General features: G+C 39.3%; 1 protein-coding gene across 3 annotated transcripts in view; it reads left to right on the top strand.

Annotated features, from left to right (window-relative positions):
* Positions 1 to 19,066, top strand: part of TNPO3 (transportin 3) — a 100,713-nt gene that overhangs the window by 70,189 nt on the left and 11,458 nt on the right. For all 3 annotated transcript variants that reach the window (XM_011939576.1, XM_011939575.1, XM_011939577.1), the window contains 8 exons: positions 1,667 to 1,743; positions 3,887 to 3,947; positions 4,797 to 4,937; positions 7,652 to 7,768; positions 8,634 to 8,728; positions 10,673 to 10,829; positions 12,924 to 13,091; positions 16,073 to 16,185. In XM_011939576.1, coding sequence (XP_011794966.1) covers positions 1,667 to 1,743; positions 3,887 to 3,947; positions 4,797 to 4,937; positions 7,652 to 7,768; positions 8,634 to 8,728; positions 10,673 to 10,829; positions 12,924 to 13,091; positions 16,073 to 16,185 — 929 coding nt within the window. The remainder of the gene's footprint in view (positions 1 to 1,666; positions 1,744 to 3,886; positions 3,948 to 4,796; positions 4,938 to 7,651; positions 7,769 to 8,633; positions 8,729 to 10,672; positions 10,830 to 12,923; positions 13,092 to 16,072; positions 16,186 to 19,066) is intronic.

The raw sequence follows: 19,066 nt of genomic DNA, 5'->3' as shown, positions 1-19,066 counted from the left end.
ACTATATCAGTGGTAACGCAAAAACCAAATTTTATAAAATGTTTTAAAGAGGTTTGTCCTGAGCCAATATGAGTGACCACAGCCCAGGAAAACCCAGTCTTGAGGAGTTCTGGGAAAGTATGCTTGAGGTGGTGGGATTGTGGTTTGGTTTTATACATTTCGGGGATGCAGGAGTTACAGGCAAATACATAAATCAAAATACAGAAGGTATACACGTTGGTTTGGTCTAAAAAGATGGGCTGTCTTGAAGTGGAGGCTTACCAGTCATAAGTGGATTCAGAGATTCTTTAATCTGCAGTTGGTTAAAGGAACAAAAAGCTTGGGGCTAGCAGAAAGGAATGTTTAAGTTAAGGGTGCTATGTCAGAGTCAACCATAACTTTGACAGTTTAATAAAGATTGATGGGCTATAGATGTGACTTAACTCTTGCCTTGTGTGGCCTCAGATCTTGTTTGTAATTTAGTATCTTATTGCCACAAGGTGTCTTTGATCAGCTGGGCGTGGTGGCTCATGCCTGTAATCCCAGCACTTTGGAGGCTGAGGCAGGTGGATCATTTGAGGTCAGGAGTTGAAGATAAGCCTGACCAACATGGTGAAACCCTGGTCTCTACTAAAAACACAAAAAGTTAGCCAGGTGTGGTAATGCACACTTGTAATCTCAGCTACTCTGGAGGCTGAGGCAGGAGAATCACTTGAACCTGGGAGGTGGAAGTTGCAGTGAACCGAAATCATGCCATTGTACTCCAACCTGGGTGGCAGAGCAAGAATCCATCTCAAATAAAAAAGGTCTTTGATCAGTCTTATGATCTCCATTTAACATTAATGCTGGCCACTTGTACCCAAACTCCAAAAGATAGGGAGTGTAACAAAAACCTATCTGACCTCCCTTCCCGTCATGGCTGAGAGCTCCATTTTTAAAGTTTCTCTGGAGTCTCCATGGTAACAGGAAGGGCCTATTCAGTTGGTGGGAGACTTAGGATTTTATTTTTAGGTTACACTGGTAATCATCAGTTAGAAAATGTAATGGGAAAAGAATTCATTCAAGTTAGCAATCAACGTCAGAACCTACCATGTTTCCTTAAAAGATATTTTAAAGATGTCAACTCTTCTCCAGTTATAGTTATAGTACAACAATTGTAGACATACCAGTGAGATTTTTAGAACTTGATAAAATAATTCTGTAGTTCATCTCTGATGATTTACTTGTGGGAGTACCTAAGAAATTTTAGGAAAGAAGAGTAAGAGACAATTTGCTTAAAATGTATTACAAAGCTATAATAAATTTAAAGCTTTATAATATAAAGCTAAATATATAATCTTTTACATACTGTGTAACATAACATATATACAATCTATTACATAATATAATAATAAGTAAAGTAAATGGGAAAAAAATCAAATGATACTATTTTCTATTCCTCAGTGATCAGACAGTAAAATGTCGTAATATGTAGTCTTGGCCAGGATGCAATAAGATGGAGGAAAGTAGTTTGACAGTTTAAATTAAAATTTGCACCATTTGAGTAACTTTTAGGACTTTATATACTTTTAGGACTTTATTATAAGGAAATAAGCAGAGACTGAGACAAAAGTTGATGTATGTTGCAGTGTTGGCTGTAGATTTGTACATGTGACAATTGGGTGTTAATGTCCTTTTGTCTCTTCAGCTGTTGTCTCAAGAGCCCAGCAATGGCATATCATCAGATCCCACAGTGTTCTTAGATCGCCTTGCAGTGATATTTAGGTAAGAAGGGAGACACTGGATGCCTTACTTGGGTTAAAGGCTCAAATGAAACCATTGTGTATTGAAGTAAGCAAGTATTTTTTTCTCATACTTCCAAGTATCTCCCTGTGGTTTGGAGACTAATTAAACCAGCTGTTACCTGAAGTTCTGGGGCAAAGGCAAATTCTAAGAATTCATTCCTGGTAGATCTTTATGTTAAAATACTCTTTAAAAGTGGATGGCTAGGCACGATGGCTCATACCTGTAATCCCAGCACTTGGGAGGCCAAAGCAGAGATTGCTTGAGCTTAGGAGTTCGAGACCAGCCTGGGCAGCATGGCAAAATCCTGTCTCTACCAAAAATATAAAAAGTTAGCTGAGGACAGTGGCATGGGCCTGTGGTCCCAGCTACTTGGGAGGCTGAAGTGGGAGGATCACTTGAGCCTGGGAAGCAGAAGTCGCAGTGAGCTGAGATTGTGCCACGGCACTGCAGCCTGGATGACAGAGTGAGAACCTCATCTCAAAAAAAAGAAAAAAAGAAAAAGACTCTCTAAAAATGAAATTATTTTGGTCTCCAGTTCTGTGGACACCAAAAGACCAAACTTTCACATATATCATCATTCCACATGCATCAGAATCACCTGGGTTTATCAAAACACAGATTGCTAGGTCCCATCCCCTCAGTGTCTGATTCATTGGATCTTGGGTAGGACCTGAAAATTTGCATTTCTGATAATTCCCAGGTGATGCTGATGATTCTGCTTGCTATTCCAGAGACCATACTTTCAGAACATCTCTCTATGTAGTGTATGGGTACAAAAATATAATGAAGTTTCTTCAGTGATCAGGGGAAATTAATGCATCTTTGAAGTCAAGAGGAGGAGCCTAATGATTAAAAAGGCATTTGAGTGACAGTTTTCAAAGGGTGATTCTTACTGAGTAACATAATTTATAATTTGTGGGATCAGTGTATAACTGGAATGTTATAGTAATCGTTGCATAGAAGCCTATGTGGGATAAATATTTAAAAAGGTGATGTGTTACTAGTTATTGTCAACAGATACCTTTCTCTGAGTTGGGGCAATATTCTCCTTTTATAATTAGGAGAGCCCTATTAATATGCCATTCTGAGAACCTATTAACAGTAACCCTTATTTCACAGTAAATGAAAGAAAATCTGCAATAGATGTAAATACTTGAATTAAAGTTAAATTTTTATCAAAGTTGCTGTTGGGCTTTTTAAAACTAAAGGGTAGCTTTCCTTTAAAGTAATTGGTAGTTAATTATGTATTTGTTTGTTTGTGTCCTTCTTTTCTTCAAATTAGTGGGCTCTCGAATTAGAGGAGTTGTATTTGGCTGATTGTGGATAGTACATTGGATTCAGACTAGAACTGCAACATCTTTGGACTACAGTTTCTATAGCTTTTAGTCTTTTAATGCAAGGAATGAAGCAATACTTGGTTTCTAGTAGTGGATTTAGACAACTTGTGTGTATTTTTTTGTTAATTTGGAAGAAACTACATATTCAGGTTTTTGGGTTTTTGTTTGTTTGTTTTGAGATGGAGTTTTACTTCATCCACTTCTTGTCCAGGTCGGAGTACAATGGTGTGATCTCAGCTCACTGCAACCACTGCTTCCCAGGTTCAAGCGATTCTCCTGCCTCAGCCTCCCAAGTAGCACCACTACCAGCCTCCCAAGTATCTGGGATTACAGGCTTGCGCCACCGTGCCCAGCTAGTTTTTGTATTTTTAGTAGAGACAGGGTTTCACCATGTTGGTCAGGCTGGTCTTAAACTCCTGGACTCAGGTGATCCACCCGCTTCGGCCTCCCAAAGTGCTGGGATTACAGGCGTGAGCCACCACATCCAGCCCATATTTGGGTTTATAAGGGGAAATAATGGAAAAGATAGCTGTAGCGCCTCACAGCCCATGTACCCAAAGTTGGGTTGAATTTGCATGTTCTATTAGAAGTGACTTAAAGATGGCCAAAAAATGATAGGATGATTTAAAATATGTGCTTATAAGGGTGATGTCAGTAAATGACTTTATCATCTGGTTTTCTTTATTTGGTGAACATGATACTAAGTAAGCAAGCAGGAATCAGGGCTCTGGGTCCTCAGTGAAATTGGTCTTCATTCACTATTTTGGGCTGTTGTCTTTTCCCAGGCATACCAATCCCATTGTGGAAAATGGACAGACTCATCCGTGCCAGAAAGTCATACAGGAAGTAAGTGCTAATGGATGCTTGTGGAATCAAGGCTTGCTTCTTTTTTCCTTACAGGGCTTTGGGTAACTCACCTGAGGAGATACTGTCTTCCAAGTTCATAGGGAGATTCAGTTTGTTGATATTGTTTCAATGAAATGAGGGACAGAGCCATCCAAATATCTTTTATTTTAGATTTGATAACAAAACAGGCTACAAGGGAATGCATTGAAAGGCCAGAGAAGTGGTAGAAAGAGATTCACTGTGTGACTCCTAGAGTTGCTGGGAGGCCTGATCAATACCAGCAGAATATTTTTGACAAAGCTGGTGACTTCAGTTTCCTCAGTGATGACATATTTCCCCTCTACTTTTTTCACTGAAGGTTATGTGAGGATTGAAAGTCATGTTTTAAGAATTGCTTTTGAGGCTTCAGAGGACAAATGACATCAACACTACATATTTTTAAGTGTCCAGTAGTCTCAGATGATGCCATTTCCTTAACTCTAGTCCTTTTGTTCAAATTCTTCCACCTTCCAGGAACTGTCTTTAAACATCTCTTCCTGTATAGCTCGTACTGATTCTTTTCATCGCCTTTCAGGAAGTCTGAAGTTTAGAAATTGTGTATCTCTGCCTTTTAGCAAAGTTAGACATGCTCTTCTTCCAGTTCTAAAGAGGCACTGTTTTCTCTTGTTAAGTGGTAGGGTTTTGTGGTGGGTACTCTGTTGAACCTGTGCATGCTGGCCATGTGTGTTCCTATACAGAAAGTTTTGTCCCAGTTATTTAAAAGCTAAATGAGGTGTTACCAACTTAGCAGTTTTTCAGGTCCTAGTTGTTGATGATTTTCTTTCTTGTGCTCTTTTACTTTTGACCCAGATATGGCCAGTTTTATCCGAGACTCTAAATAAGCACCGGGCTGATAATCGGATTGTAGAGCGTTGTTGCAGGTGCCTGCGCTTTGCTGTTCGCTGTGTAGGCAAAGGATCTGCAGCACTGCTGCAGCCACTAGTCACACAGGTAAAGTTATCTGGGGCGGGTAGGAGGCGGTGGTGAGGGACATGTTCCATGTACGGGATTTGAAAAAGGCTAGGCATGGTGGCTCACATTTGTAATCCCAGCACTTTGGGAGGCCTGTGCAGGTGGATCACCTGAGGTCAGGCGTTCAAGACCAGCCTGGCCAACATGGTGAAACCCTGTCTCTACTAAAAATACAAAAATTAGCCAGGCATGGTGGCACACACCTGTAATCCTAGCTACTCGGGAGGCTGAGGCAGGAGAATTGCTTGTCTCCCAGCCTGGGTGACAGAGCAAGACTCCATCTCAAAAAAAGAATTTGAAATAGGAGCCTTTAGGACAAAAACTTTGCTGATGAAATGAAACACTTTTGTATTTATGAACAAACTAAAAAAAAACTTGAAAGAGATTAATGCCTGTGATAGGTACATTGTATATAAGGGAAACAGCCTAAAATCTCTTCTGTATAGTAGCTATAGCAGTATTCTAAGTAGAAACACAGCCCAGTGTGAAATTCTGTGAAGCAAATGACTCGTGCTCAGTCCTTGTATACTAATGGTAAGCATTTTTATATTGAGATCCTTGGGAAAAAAATGTAGCAAGTCACACTTTGCTGTTTCTTGGCCCAAAGGGATTTTCTTCAATCTTGGCCACAGTTAGTTGTCCACAGAAGTCTCTTATTTGTCAAAAAATTGGACTGTTTTAGTCATTAAGATTGATATGTAATTATGATGGTATGACTCACTAAATGATGTTCTATAAAATCATATTCTCGTCTAGAACTATATGAGATGCTTATGCTTAAGTCACTAAGTCATTTATGTTGATGTTAACCTTAGAGCAGGGCCAGGATGCCAGTGCCTAGGACACAAGATTTAGGGATGCAAGGCAAAGTGCCAGTCCTGTATTTGCAGGACTCTGAGGTGCGTTCTGAAATTTTGTACCCATGCTGTGAGGAAAACAGTCACAGAGCTCCAGGCTAGAGCCCTACCCCACCCAACCTGAAGTGACCATGCTCCACCTAGGGAGGGCACCTAGGGTGCAGATTTTAAGGAGGTCTTGACCTTAAGAGTGAGTTCCCCCTTAAATTCTGCACTATAGGTGCCCTCAACCACAGGCACAGGCATGCTGGTGCAGTGGTGGTACTTGGATAACCTTGCCTCTCTAAATTGCAGATTTGATTAAAGGTTGTACAGGTAAATATTTCAACAGAATTTTAATTTTTAGTGATTTTCTCTACTTTCACTATATGCTGAGCACCATAATATATGTTTGCATTTAGGCAATTGCTACCTCTGGTCAAGTGTCCCCTTCAGTGCAATATATTCTGGGTCTACCACAACTTGATAGAATGCCCCTTTGCTATTGGAGGATACCCTCATGATTTTGATACTGTTTTTTAATTCCTGCCAGTTATATATGACCAACTCAATAGAGTAGGTAGCATTATTATATAGGAAGTGTGTTCTAGAGTCAGTACATGTGACAAAAATGAAAATTATCCTTAAAAAAAAATCCCTTAACTCAGGAGCCAGCAGTCTATAGTCAGTGGCCTTGCCACCTATTTTTTTTTTAATGTTTTACTGAGCTATAGCTATAATTAAGTATTGTCTATTGGTCATTTTTGTGCTACACTGGCAAACTTGAGTGGGCAGAAGACTGAATGGTGGACAAGATCTGTACTTTTTACAAAGTAGCTCTTTAAGAAAATGTTTGGCAATCCTTGACTTCATCATTCCTTAGTAGAGCATATAATTTTGAGTTTACATCATGGAATGGATTCATAGCTCCTATCTCATGCTCATTCCATGGCATAGGCCAATAGAAGAATTAGTTACTGTATCCTTTCAGTGCCCACCAAGTTCATAGAGTTGAATTTGTGTAATAAGATCAATACATATGTACTGTGGTGGCATTTTAAATAGGTGAGTGTACAATTGCTTCTTAATTCTGGGAGGATAGTGGAATAAAAATTCTAAACAAATTATTTAAGCACATATTGTGGCTGGGCATGGTGGTGCACACCAATAGTTTCAGCTGCTCGGGAGGCTGAGGTGGGAGGATCCCTTGAGCCTGGTAGGTTGAGGCCACAGTGAGCCAAGATCTCACCACTGCACTCCAGCCTGGGCAACAGAGCGAAACCCTGTCTCTTAATAATAATAATAATGTGCATATTGTACTAAAATTTTTGCTCTGCTGAAATCCAAATAGCTTCATAGAAAACACTATTTTTTACTTAAAAAATAAAATAGGTTTAGGAGCAACTCAAAATTTAAATAATGCTTTCACTGTCTTCTCCAAGATGAAAGTGTTTGATATTGTTTTCCCAACTATGGCTATATATACTATTTAAAAATATGATTTATCTACAGTGCAAATGAGAGCAACCTTTACGTACTAGATGAAATATTCTGTGCTGGGGTTTTGCAAATAATCCATGAGCTCCCTGATAGCTTCCAGCTTTAAGTATTAGACAACTCTTATACAGCATTGTCTTGGGAAGATGAAAGCTCAAAGGGTTGGAAGAATAGATAGAGAACCTGAAAATCATTGAGATATTGAGCCCTGTGTTTCACAAAATAGTGCTAACAAGCTTTACTATGTTGCCTTAAAGAGAAGAAGTCAATCTATCTCTGAATTTCTTCCTGGAGACAGTTTCATAAGTTGGTACTTTTTGAAGGGCAAAGCATTGAACTAATTGTTTTTTTCCTCGACAGATGGTGAATGTGTACCACGTACATCAGCATTCCTGCTTCCTGTACCTTGGCAGTATCCTCGTGGATGAATATGGCATGGAAGAAGGCTGTCGGCAGGGACTACTAGACATGCTCCAGGTATCATTTCCATGAGGAGTGTAGATGCATCAGGCTTAGAGGATCTGAAGGCCTACCAGCGTATTCTTTACCATGTCTTTAATTCTGTTGCTTCTTTATGTTTTCCCCCAGGCATGTTGATTTCCTAGTAACAGGGAGGTAGAAGCTTCCTAGTTGTTCTCTGAACAGGCCTGTTTGAGAGAACGAGAGACTGACCACATGAGTGTAATGATTATTACAGATGTTACTGCCTGGTTTATGCTCTTCCAGAGATAGGGTGTTTGGAAGAGGGGAGGAGGTGAGCAAAATGAATCTCTAAGCTCAAGCATTATTGTATTTTTAACTTCTTGCCTGGAACAGCCAACTGACTAGTTTTCTTAGCAGCAGGGAGGGTTTTAGAGTTAATAATAGCATTGGAAATAGCTCCTCAGATACTGCTTTTCCCTCCCTTCCAGCCACAGAGGGGGAATATTGAGTTTAAGAATGCTGTTTCTTTTCCCAAGATGTCTTTTCATTTAAAATTGATATTTCATAATTATTATAAAAATGTCCACTCCCTCAGTGGACTAAACCATATCTAGTATCTAAATAGAGTCTGCTTTCAGAAATTTCTAAAACTTTGGGATGACATCTGTTGAGTTTTATCAACTAAAATCTGTATCCTCAACCCTTTCTTAAATGTGAGCTTCATAGGTGAAAACTGTTTATGTCAACTGGGAAGGATTTATGTCTTTCTTTTCCTGATCAGATTCTCATTACAGTCTTTTCTTTTCCCAGCTGTGCTTTTCTTCTTTGTTCCTTTTGTACTTACTGTAATATTTGGCAAGTCTGAATGCTGTGGCATTTCTGAAAAAGGATTTCTTTTAAAATCAGTGTTCTGTTTTAGGCACTGTGCATCCCCACCTTTCAGCTCCTAGAACAGCAGAATGGTCTTCAGAATCACCCTGACACTGTAGATGACCTGTTCCGGCTCGCCACCAGGTAAATCCTTCTGAAGAGCCCATTTCTTAATTGCTCATCCTATCACTGCTTAGTCTTGCCATCTGACCCTTGGTTGTTTTATTCTTGTAAAATGAAGTCACTGGAGTAAGTAGATTAATGATTCATAACCCAAAGGTAAATTGCAAGCTGATATATCCCCAGCAATGATGCAGAGAATGGCAGGAAGCAAGGGATAAAGGAGCTGAGTTCCTGCCAGGAAGGAGGGCACACACACAAGACAATGCAGTGTGCCTGGTAAAACACTTGACTAGATCATTTCTACAGTCCTCTGTAGTTTTTGACTGTTTGTACTGTTGTGATTTCATGTTTCACCTCAGCCTTCTCTTTGAGAAGCTTAGCGTCCTTTAGATATAATCAGTTTCAGAATAAAGAATGTCTGGGATTTTAAGATGCCTTAGCACTTGTCTCATACTGTATTTCTCAGCTCTACCCACAGCCTACTTTATCAGTAGCACTGATAATATGATTGCCAAACTTCTGCTTAAATTCCTTAGTCCCTAACTAAGGAATTTGAACCAAACCTGTTACCATATCAGCATTTAAAACAAAGAGAAAAATCATTATTTTCAAAACAACAAAAGCCCAACTGTTATTTCATTTACAAATGCTAAGTAATACTGACTTGATTGTTGCATGTTAGGATTGATTTTTTTTTTTTTTTTTTTTTTTTTTTGAGATGGAGTCTTGCTCTGTTGCCCAGGCTGGAGTGCAATGACATGATCTCGGCTCACTGCAACCTCTGCCTCCTGGGTTCAGGTGATTCTCCTGCCTCAACCTCCTGAGTAGTTGGGATTACAGGCGCCCACCACCATGCCCAGCTAATTTTTGTATTTTTAGTAGAGACGGGGTTTTGCCATGTTGGTCAGGCTGGTCTCAAACTCCGGACCTCAGGTGATCCGCCCACCTTGGCCTCCCAAAGTGCTGGGATTACAGGCGTGAGCCACCATAACTGGCAGGATTGAATATTGAACACTTTTTTTTGTTAGTTTTTGGGTAGGTTAGAAAAACTGTTTTTTTCCTTTTTTAGTTGATAGAATTGTTGGATGGGCTGTCACCCTCTGTTTTCTTAGGGTATGTATTCCTTGGAAAACTAGTCCCTAGAAATGTTCTTTGTACAGGTGATGAAACAAGTTTGGAATATACTGTATCTTTTTTTGAAGAGATTCTCCCTGTATATTAAAGGAACTTGGAAACCCGATAGTAGTTTAAAACAAAAAATAAACAAGCAAAACCACTTTAAAAATCCAGCAGCATTTCCCAAGCTTATTTGAACACACAACCTTTTCTTTGAGAGATTCCTGTTGATATCCTGGGAACCAGAATTCTGTGAAGTTTAGTTTGGGAAATGCTATTCTAGCATCTTTAGGACTTTTAACCTAGGAGAGTTTCTACTTGTAAGTCCTTTTGACTGGTCTTTCTTGATTTATAAAATCTTAGTTGGAAATTAGGTGTGGTGACATGTCTTTTAATACACTAATCTAAGATATGGTCCTTTTTTTTTTTTTAAGAGCAACTTTAGGTTCACTGCAAATTTGAGTGAAAAGTTGCTGCCATATACCCCTCCCTCCTAACATGTACGGCCTTCCCCTCTATTAGCATCCCCCACCAGAGTAGTACAAACAGTGACCCTATATTAATACATCATTATCACCCAAAGTCCATAGTTTACATTAGGTTTCACTCTTGGTGTACATTCTGTGGGTTTTGACAAATGTGTAATGACATGTATCTACTGTTATAGTATCATACAGAATACTTACACTGCCATAAAAATCCTCTATGTTCTGTCTATTCATCCCTTCTTCCCTGAAACCCCCACCAACCACTGATCTTTTTTACTGTCTTTGTAGTTCTGCTCTTTTACCCTGGCTGCTTTTATAGCCTAAACTTGTCATTTATACCTAGTCTCACTTTCCACACCAGGTTTATTCAGCGTAGCCCTGTCACCTTGCTGCGGAGCCAAGTAGTCATCCCTATCTTACAGTGGGCCATTGCCTCTACTACCCTGGACCACCGGGATGCCAATTGTAGTGTCATGAGGTTCCTACGAGACCTCATTCATACAGGGGTAGCCAATGATGTAAGTATAAAAATGATACCATTTCTACTTAACAGTTTTTATCTCCTATCTCTTTGTCATTCCTTAGGGGAAAACCAGCATCTCAGTATTTCCTTACTTGATCTGTATTGGTAGGCATGTATCATAATGGATCATTCACTAGTCAAAATATCAACTAAGACACTTGTGCTGGGTGCTTTAGGCTATATAAAGCAGTCTAAAACTGTTCGTGCTCCTAAACCATTTGGTGTCTAGTTGAAGAGAGAAACAAGTTTAAAGAGTTAAGTAACAACAAGAAGCCAGTATTTGGTGTTTTTCATTTGTTTTTGAAACAGGGTCTTGCTCTGTCACCTAGGCTGGCGTACAGTGATGTGAATCTCAAGGGATCCTCAGCCTGAGTAGCCAGGACTACAGGCATTCAACACCATGCCTGGCTAGTTTTTATATTTTTTATAGAGATGGGGTTTCACCATGTTGCCCAGGTTGGTCTTGAACTCCTGGCCTCAAGTGATCCTCCCACTTTGGCCTCCAATATTTGATTGTCAGATGAGTGATAAAAGTCGTGATTGGTATGAGGTCAGACGAGGGAAAGCTCTAGACCAAAAAGAGTTGGAATAACTTTCTGGAAAGGGAGGGATTTAAATGGAGCCATGAAATAGAGGTAGAATTGTGATGGATTAGAGAGGCAGATAGTCATACTGCCTCTAAATCAAGATCAGAGCAAGTCAGAATAGTACTGAGTTTGTTAGTAGACAACTAAGCAGTGGGAGCAGTAGTGTGGTTCACAGGAGTTTTGAAGTTAGGTTTGATTAGATGTGGAGTAGAATTGTAGACAAGGGAGAGCAGTGAAGAAATATGTATTTACTTCTGCATTCTATTCAGGCTATTCATTTAAGAAGTTTGGCAGTAAAAGAGAGAAGAAAATAACTAGAAGGGAAAGGCAATTTAAAAAATATTTTTCTCAAGATATTGGAAATATATGTGTTTTTAAAGACCACAAGAAGGGTTGGGCACAGTGGCTCACGCCTGTAATCCCAGCACTTTGGGAGGCCAAGGTGGGCAGATCACTTGAGGTCAGGAGTTCAAGACCAGACTGGCCAACATGGTGAAACCCTGTCTCCACTAAAAGTACAAAAATTAGCCAACCGTGGTAGTGGATGCCTGTAATCCGAGCTACTAGGGAGGCTGAGGCAGGAGAATTGCTTGAACCCAGGGGATGGAGGTTTCAGTTAGCCGAGATCAGGCCACCGCACTCCAGCCTGGGCGACAGAGCAAGACTCTGTCTCAGAAAAGAAGAAAAAAAAAAAAGACCACAAGGAGAAAAAAAATAAGGATTTTTTTGATAGAAAAAATTAGATCTCTGATAGATGTCTTCAATTCTTAGTTGGTTTTGTTTTGTTTTGTTGTAACGTGGGGGTCTGGCTGTGTTTCCCAGACTAATGGCCATTCACAGGTGAGATCCCACTGCAGATCAGAATGGAATTTTGACCCCCTCTGTTTCTGACTTGGGCTGTTCACCCCTCCCTCTTTAGGCAACCCAGGAGTGGTTTCCCGCTCCTAGGAGGTCACCACATTGATGCTGAACTTAGCACAGGCACCCAACTGGTATAGCATGCTCCAGCCCAGAACACCTGGATTTAAGCTGTTCCCCTAAGCCTTTGAAGTGGCTGGGACTGTGGTGTGTGCTGCCGTGCCAGGCTGACTTGATTTTTATAAAAGGAAATAGGAACACAAGTTATTTTTCACATTAAAGAAAAATTAATACCATCACATAGAAGATGAGAAAAAAAATTTAAAAATTGCTAACTTTTATTCTTAACCATGTTTTCTGCCTTCAAATCATGAAAAATCTAAGTATTAATCTCTGTTGAAACCCATGTTCATTCCTTGGATACTGATGAACTCTTTCATTTTCTTTCCAAAGACAAAACATTTTCTTGACTTTGTGAATCCAGCTGTTACTTTACACACACACACACACACACACACACCCGCACACACAGACATACACACTTTCCGACCTATTAAAGAGAAATTACTAAAGGGGAAGGAGTGCTTGGTCTTTGGGAAATTGAGACTAGAATTTATCTGATGTTCCTGTTTTCCAACATACAGCATGAAGAAGACTTTGAATTACGGAAAGAACTGATTGGACAGGTGATGAACCAGCTTGGACAGCAGCTTGTCAGCCAGCTGCTGCACACCTGCTGCTTTTGCCTCCCCCCCTATACCCTACCAGATGTGGCTGAAGTGCTCTGGGAGATCATGCAGGTTGACAGACCGGTAAGATTGTTTTCATAAGGAATTTATCTCACAGGCTTTGGTTCCTTAAGGCCAACCCTAATTTTGCAACTAGCCCTGTTTTCTGTCCATGGAACCAAATTTAGACATATTGCCAAGTTAGATTGGTAGATGAAGAGGCCCGTAAAGGTCAGTAATTTATATTTGAGTTCTTTAAAACATGTTTCGGCCGGGCGCGGTGGCTCAAGCCTGTAATCCCAGCACTTTGGGAGGCCGAGACGGGCGGATCACGAGGTCAGGAGATCGAGACCATCCTAGCTAACATGGTGAAACCCTGTCTCCACTAAAAAAATACAAAAAACGAGCCAGGCGAGGTGGCGGGCGCCTGTAGTCCCAGCTACTCCGGAGGCTGAGGCCGGAGAATGGCGTAAACCTGGGAGGCGGAGCTTGCAGTGAGCTGAGATCCGGCCACTGCACTCCAGCCTGGGTGACAGAGCGAGACTCCGTCTCAAAAAAAAAAAAAAAAAAACATGTTTCTATGTCACTGTCATAGGGGCTATATTACCAGAAGTAAGTATCAAGCATTGAATTCAGTCGTGTGACTTTACAGTGTGAAATTTGTTCACTTGTGAGAGATGTCCAAATGTCAGTTTTATTAGTTGCATATTACTCAAGTAGTATTTAATCCTTTGAGACTTATTCTATAGCATTGTATTATTTCTTGGTGATACATCTAACCAGAACATTTGGAAGCACATAGTTGTCAAAGTAACCCACAATGTACAGTTGGATATATTTCCCCTCCGGATTTCTTTGAACCAGATCCTTTATCACCCACCTAAGGATGGAGTTGTTTTTTTAAAGCTATCTGATAATGCCCAAGTAATTTCAGTACTGGGCCACATGACCATAACTCAGGTTATGTGTACTGTGTGAAAGTTGAGTAGAATGGTAAAGTATAATATAACCTGAAATTGTTTTTAAAATGGAATTTATAATTTTTAATATTACTATAAAAGCAGTTCAGGAAAGTACTCAATGGGACCTAGTTAAAGTGAACTGTCTTACGGAACTGCAGAATATAAAATGGATAATAATAATATATAATAGTACCTATTCCTTGCTGGTTCAATACACATGTTCCATTTCAACCTGATAGAGTAGCATATTTGTTTTTCTAAAGAAAAGTACTTTTTGAGCCTCCAGGAATCAGCAAATTTAATTCGGAAGTCCTTGACCTGAGGGAAAAAGTCTTCATACTCTGCTTAAACTTTTTTACAAATACACTTGGTTCCCAAGTAACAGAAAACTTATATAAATCTAACTTTATTAAAACATTCTTGATTGTAAACATATTGTTAAGTGCTAACAACAACAACAACAACAAAAAATGAGAACAAGAAGTTTGGACAGGAATAGAAACCAGGTAGCCATGTACTCAACAGGGTGTACTGTATATCAGCCAGGCACAGTGGTTCACGCCTGTCTTCCAATACTTTGAGATACCAAGGCAGGAGGATCACCTGACGCCAGGAGTTTGAGCAGCCTGGGCAACTTAGACCCCATCTCTACAAAAAAAAAAAAAATTCTTTTTAATTAGTTGGGTGTGGTGGCATACATCTATAGTTCCAGCTACTCAGGAGGGTGAGGCAGGAGGATTGCTTGAGCCCAGGAGTTCCAGCCTGCAGTGAGCTATGATCATGCCACTGTACTCTAGTCTGAGCTGCATAGCAAGACCCTGTCTCAAAAAAAAAAAAAAAAATTTGCTATATAACAACTATTATGTATTTTTAAGAATTAAGGAACTTTTGTATCCATAATTAAGAAATGCTTCGTACTTCCTGAGCATTTATAATACTTTCGCTCTGGCCTATTATGGTCATAAATAAATATGATGGGAAAATATACAATGTAAAAAAAATTAGTTATAAAAGAGTAATTTTACAGCCCAGAACTGACTGAAGTATACATTCCACTTAAGAAAGGGATGAAGAAATATTAGAGCTGACCCAAAGGACAATTAAACTGAAAATAAGAACCTAGAGGAAGTCTCTAGAATTTTTATTTTTGAAAGGAAGGAAGTAAAGGGAGTAGAGACAATTCTTGTGCATAGGAAAGGCATAAAGAGAATGCTCAGATACGAGCAACAAGAGTAAGGTTTTTTAATATAAAGAGCAGGCAGATATCACAAAGGAACTGAATGGATAGGACTTATTCTGAGAGAGATGACCTTAAAATCCTTAAGATTTTGGACTCATGTATACTTTCTGACATGGTGGCTTAGTATACTTTTTGCCCCTCCTCTTTCAGGTATCTGAACCTTTACTTTGGATCGCTTTTGATCTTTAAGCTCAAGAGTTTTTGGAAATCTGTTTAATTTTAAAAATATACTGGTCAAGTGCTTACACCTGTAGTCTCAGCACTTTGGGAGGATCTCTTGAGCCCAGAAGTTTGAGACCAGTCTGGGCAATATAGAAAGACTCCTCATCTCTTAAAAAAAAATTGTTTTTAATTAGCCAGGCATGTTGGTGGACTTCCGTAGTCTGAGCTACCTGGGAAGCTGAGGTGGGAGGATCACTTAAGCCTGGAAGGTCAAAGCTGCAGTGCACTGCCCGCCAGCCTGGGCAACAGAGCGAGACCCTGTCTCAAAAAAGCGAGTGTGTGTGTGTCCGTGTCCGTGTTTGCATGCGTGCATATGTATATTTGTCATATACGTTATGACAGGAACAGAACAATAGCCTCATCCAGAAGAAACTTCACTTCTAAGGTGTAGAAGGTCCTTTTCTGAAATGATGCCTGCTGCCCCTTTGAAGGGAAGTCTAGGCATGCATGTTCAGACTGCCATCAACCCAAAGGGTTTGAAGGACTAACGAGAGCACTTTTGTTGATTCCTTTACTTGCTCCCAAGTGTAGGGAAGTAAATGCTACTGAGGAAAATTTGTGGGGTTTTGTTAGTATCTATAGGGTCTCAGGTGAGTAAGCCATGCTTCCTTTTAAAACTCTTACCCTTATTCCCTATACAGACTTTTTGTCGTTGGTTAGAAAATTCCTTAAAAGGTTTGCCAAAGGAAACAACTGTGGGAGCCGTCACAGTGACACACAAACAACTTACAGACTTCCACAAGCAAGTCACTAGGTGAGTGATACTGGGGGTTCTTAAAAAGGAGGTGTGGGGTGTGGGAAGAAACATCTCTTTATTTCTTATGTGCCCTTGGAAATGGACAATTTATATTCTGTTTAACCTTGAATTGCACAAATTGGCATTGGAAGCCAATCTAGCGGGAAAACATCACCATGCTGTGTATGTATGTACATATATTTAACACATGTGCTAACTGGTATAAGATTTTTAACGGTAAGTGGAGGCACTATTTCTCCCAAAGGAAAATGCACTGAGCAGCTCACTCCCCGTCAGGAGATCTGTCTATATTTTTCTAAGTCCTTCTGAGTTTTCATCCACATTCGGGGGTCAAGAATGTAGGTACCTGAGTAAGGCAAAGCATTGGTTATAAAACATTAGAAAGTGATGTAGATGACAGTGAATTGGAGAATATTCACCATGCCTAAAGAGAGTCAAATTCTAATTTCAAAGAAGTTGTGTAGTCCAAACAGAACATCTGCCTGGGATACATTAGGCCCATGAGGCACTTACAATCTCTGGATTACAGCCTAAAATGTAAAGTGGGGGTGTTTTTTTTACTGTGAACATAAAAGTATTTTTAATACAGTTACATAGTCTTCCTATTGTTTTATAGCCATAAAGGTGTTACTTGATTTCCTTATAATGCCTCTGTTATAAGTAGACATTTAGATCATTTTTCAGTTTTTTAGTATTACAAATGTCAAAAATAGAACCTTTTCCTTCTTTTGAATATTTTCCTTTAAAATTTAATCACTGAATCAAAGGTTATGAGACTTGTGGTCTTAATATTAGTGACAGCAACTTAAGTTGGATTTTATAGCTACTTGTTCCCTTGCCCTGATACTCTTTTTATATTTAGAGTCTTTAGAGTTTTGACTACATTTTAGGCAATAACTTATAATCATACAGTGTGGAAAGATATATAGGTCAAAGAAGGAATGTTATAGCAAGATTAGTAGTAGTGAAAAAATTGGAAATATTCTACTTGCCCATCAATAGAAAAAAGTTAAATAATTAACAGTGTTCTTATACTGGTAAATAGTCCCAAAGATGAACAAGAAAGAAGAAATACATGATAATATGGAAAAATATACAAGATAAATTGTAAAGGTTAAAATAACAGTATTATATAACCTAACTTGAGCTTTTAAAATAATTCTAAAATTTTTTAATTGTTATAAAAACACACATAACATGAAATTTACAGTATTAACCATTTTTATAAATGCATAGTTTAGTAGGGTTAAGTATATATTCATGTTGCATTACCATATCAAGAACTTTTCCATCTTGTAAAACTGAAACTATACCCATTAAGCAACAATTCTGCATTCTCCCCTCTCCCCATCTCCTGTCAATTACCTTCCTACTTAATGTTTGAGTCTGACTACTATAGATACCTCATATAAGTGAGATCATACAGATTTGTATTTTTGTGGCTAGCTTACCTCACTTAGCATAATGTCCTCAGGATTCATCTATGTTGTGGCGTGTGCCAGAATTTTCTTCCATTTAAAGGCTAAATAGTAGTCCATTGTATGCGTATACCACATTTTATTTATCCTTACATCTGTTGATGGCCATTTGGATTGCTTCCACCTCTTAGCTGTTGTGAGTAAGGCTCCTATAAACCCAGATGTACAAATATCTCTTTCAGCCCCTGCTTTCAATTCTTTTGGATACCCAGAGGTGGAATTGCTGGATCATATGGTGATTCTATTTAATCTTCTTTTAATTTTTTGAAGAACTATCATACTGTTTTCCATAGCAGCTGCACCATTTTACATTCCCACTAGCAGTGCACAAAGTTCCAATTTCTCCACATCCTCACCAACACTTGTTATTTTCTCGGGTTTTTTGAGAGTAGCCATCTTAGCATTTCACACCCAGTGTGAAGTGATATCTCATTGCGGTTTTCATTTGCATTTCCCTAATGATTAATGATGTTGAGCATCTTTTCATATGCTTATTGGCCATTTGTTTATTTTCTTGGAGAAATGTCTATTCAAGTGCTTTGCCTGTTTAAAAATTGGGTTTCTTTTGTTGTTGAGTTGCAGGAGTTCCTTTTATATTTGGGATATTAATTCCTTATCAGGTACATGATTTGCAAACATTTTCTTCCATTCTTTAGGTTGCCTTTTCATTCTGTTGATTGTGTCCCTTGATGCACAGAAGTTTTTAATTTTGATATAGCCTAGTTTATCTGTTTTAGTTTTGTTGTCTGTTTGGTGTAATATCTAGGAAATCATTGCCAGATTTAATGTCATGAAGTTTTCCGCCTAGATTTTCCTCTAAGAGTTTTACAGTTTTAGGTCTTATGTCAGGTCTTTGATCCTTTTTGAGTTAATTTTTATATGTGGTATTAGGTAAGGGTCCAGCCTCTTTCTTTTGCTTGTGGATGTCCAGTTTTCCCAGCACCGTTTATTGAAAAAGACTGTCCTTTCTGCACTGACATCCTTGTTGAAAATCATTTGACCATATACAGGAGAATTTATTAATGGGCTGCCTATTCTATTCCATTGGTCTACGGTGTATTTCTTTATGTCAATACCATGCTGTTTGATTATTGTGGCTTTGTAATAAATTTTAGAATCAGGAATATGAGGCCTGTAGTGTTCTCTTCAAAGATTGTTTTGGCGGCAAGGCGCGGTGGCTCACGCCTGTAATCCCAGCACTTTGGGAGGCTGAGGTGGGCAGATCATGAGTTCAGGAGATCGAGACCATCCTGGCTAACACAGTGAAACCCCTGTCTCTACTAAAAATACAAAAAATTAGCCGGACGTGGTGATGGGCACCTGTAGTCCCAGCTACTCAGCAGGCTGAGGCAGGAGAATGGTGTGAACCTAGGAGGTGGAGCTTGCAGTGAGCTGAGATC

This window comes from Colobus angolensis, unplaced genomic scaffold, assembly GCF_000951035.1.
Source record: "Colobus angolensis palliatus isolate OR3802 unplaced genomic scaffold, Cang.pa_1.0 Scaffold182, whole genome shotgun sequence".
Classification (NCBI taxonomy): domain Eukaryota; kingdom Metazoa; phylum Chordata; class Mammalia; order Primates; family Cercopithecidae; genus Colobus; species Colobus angolensis.
Note: the sequence above shows the minus strand (reverse complement) of the source record. Positions and strands in the feature narration are given on the sequence as shown.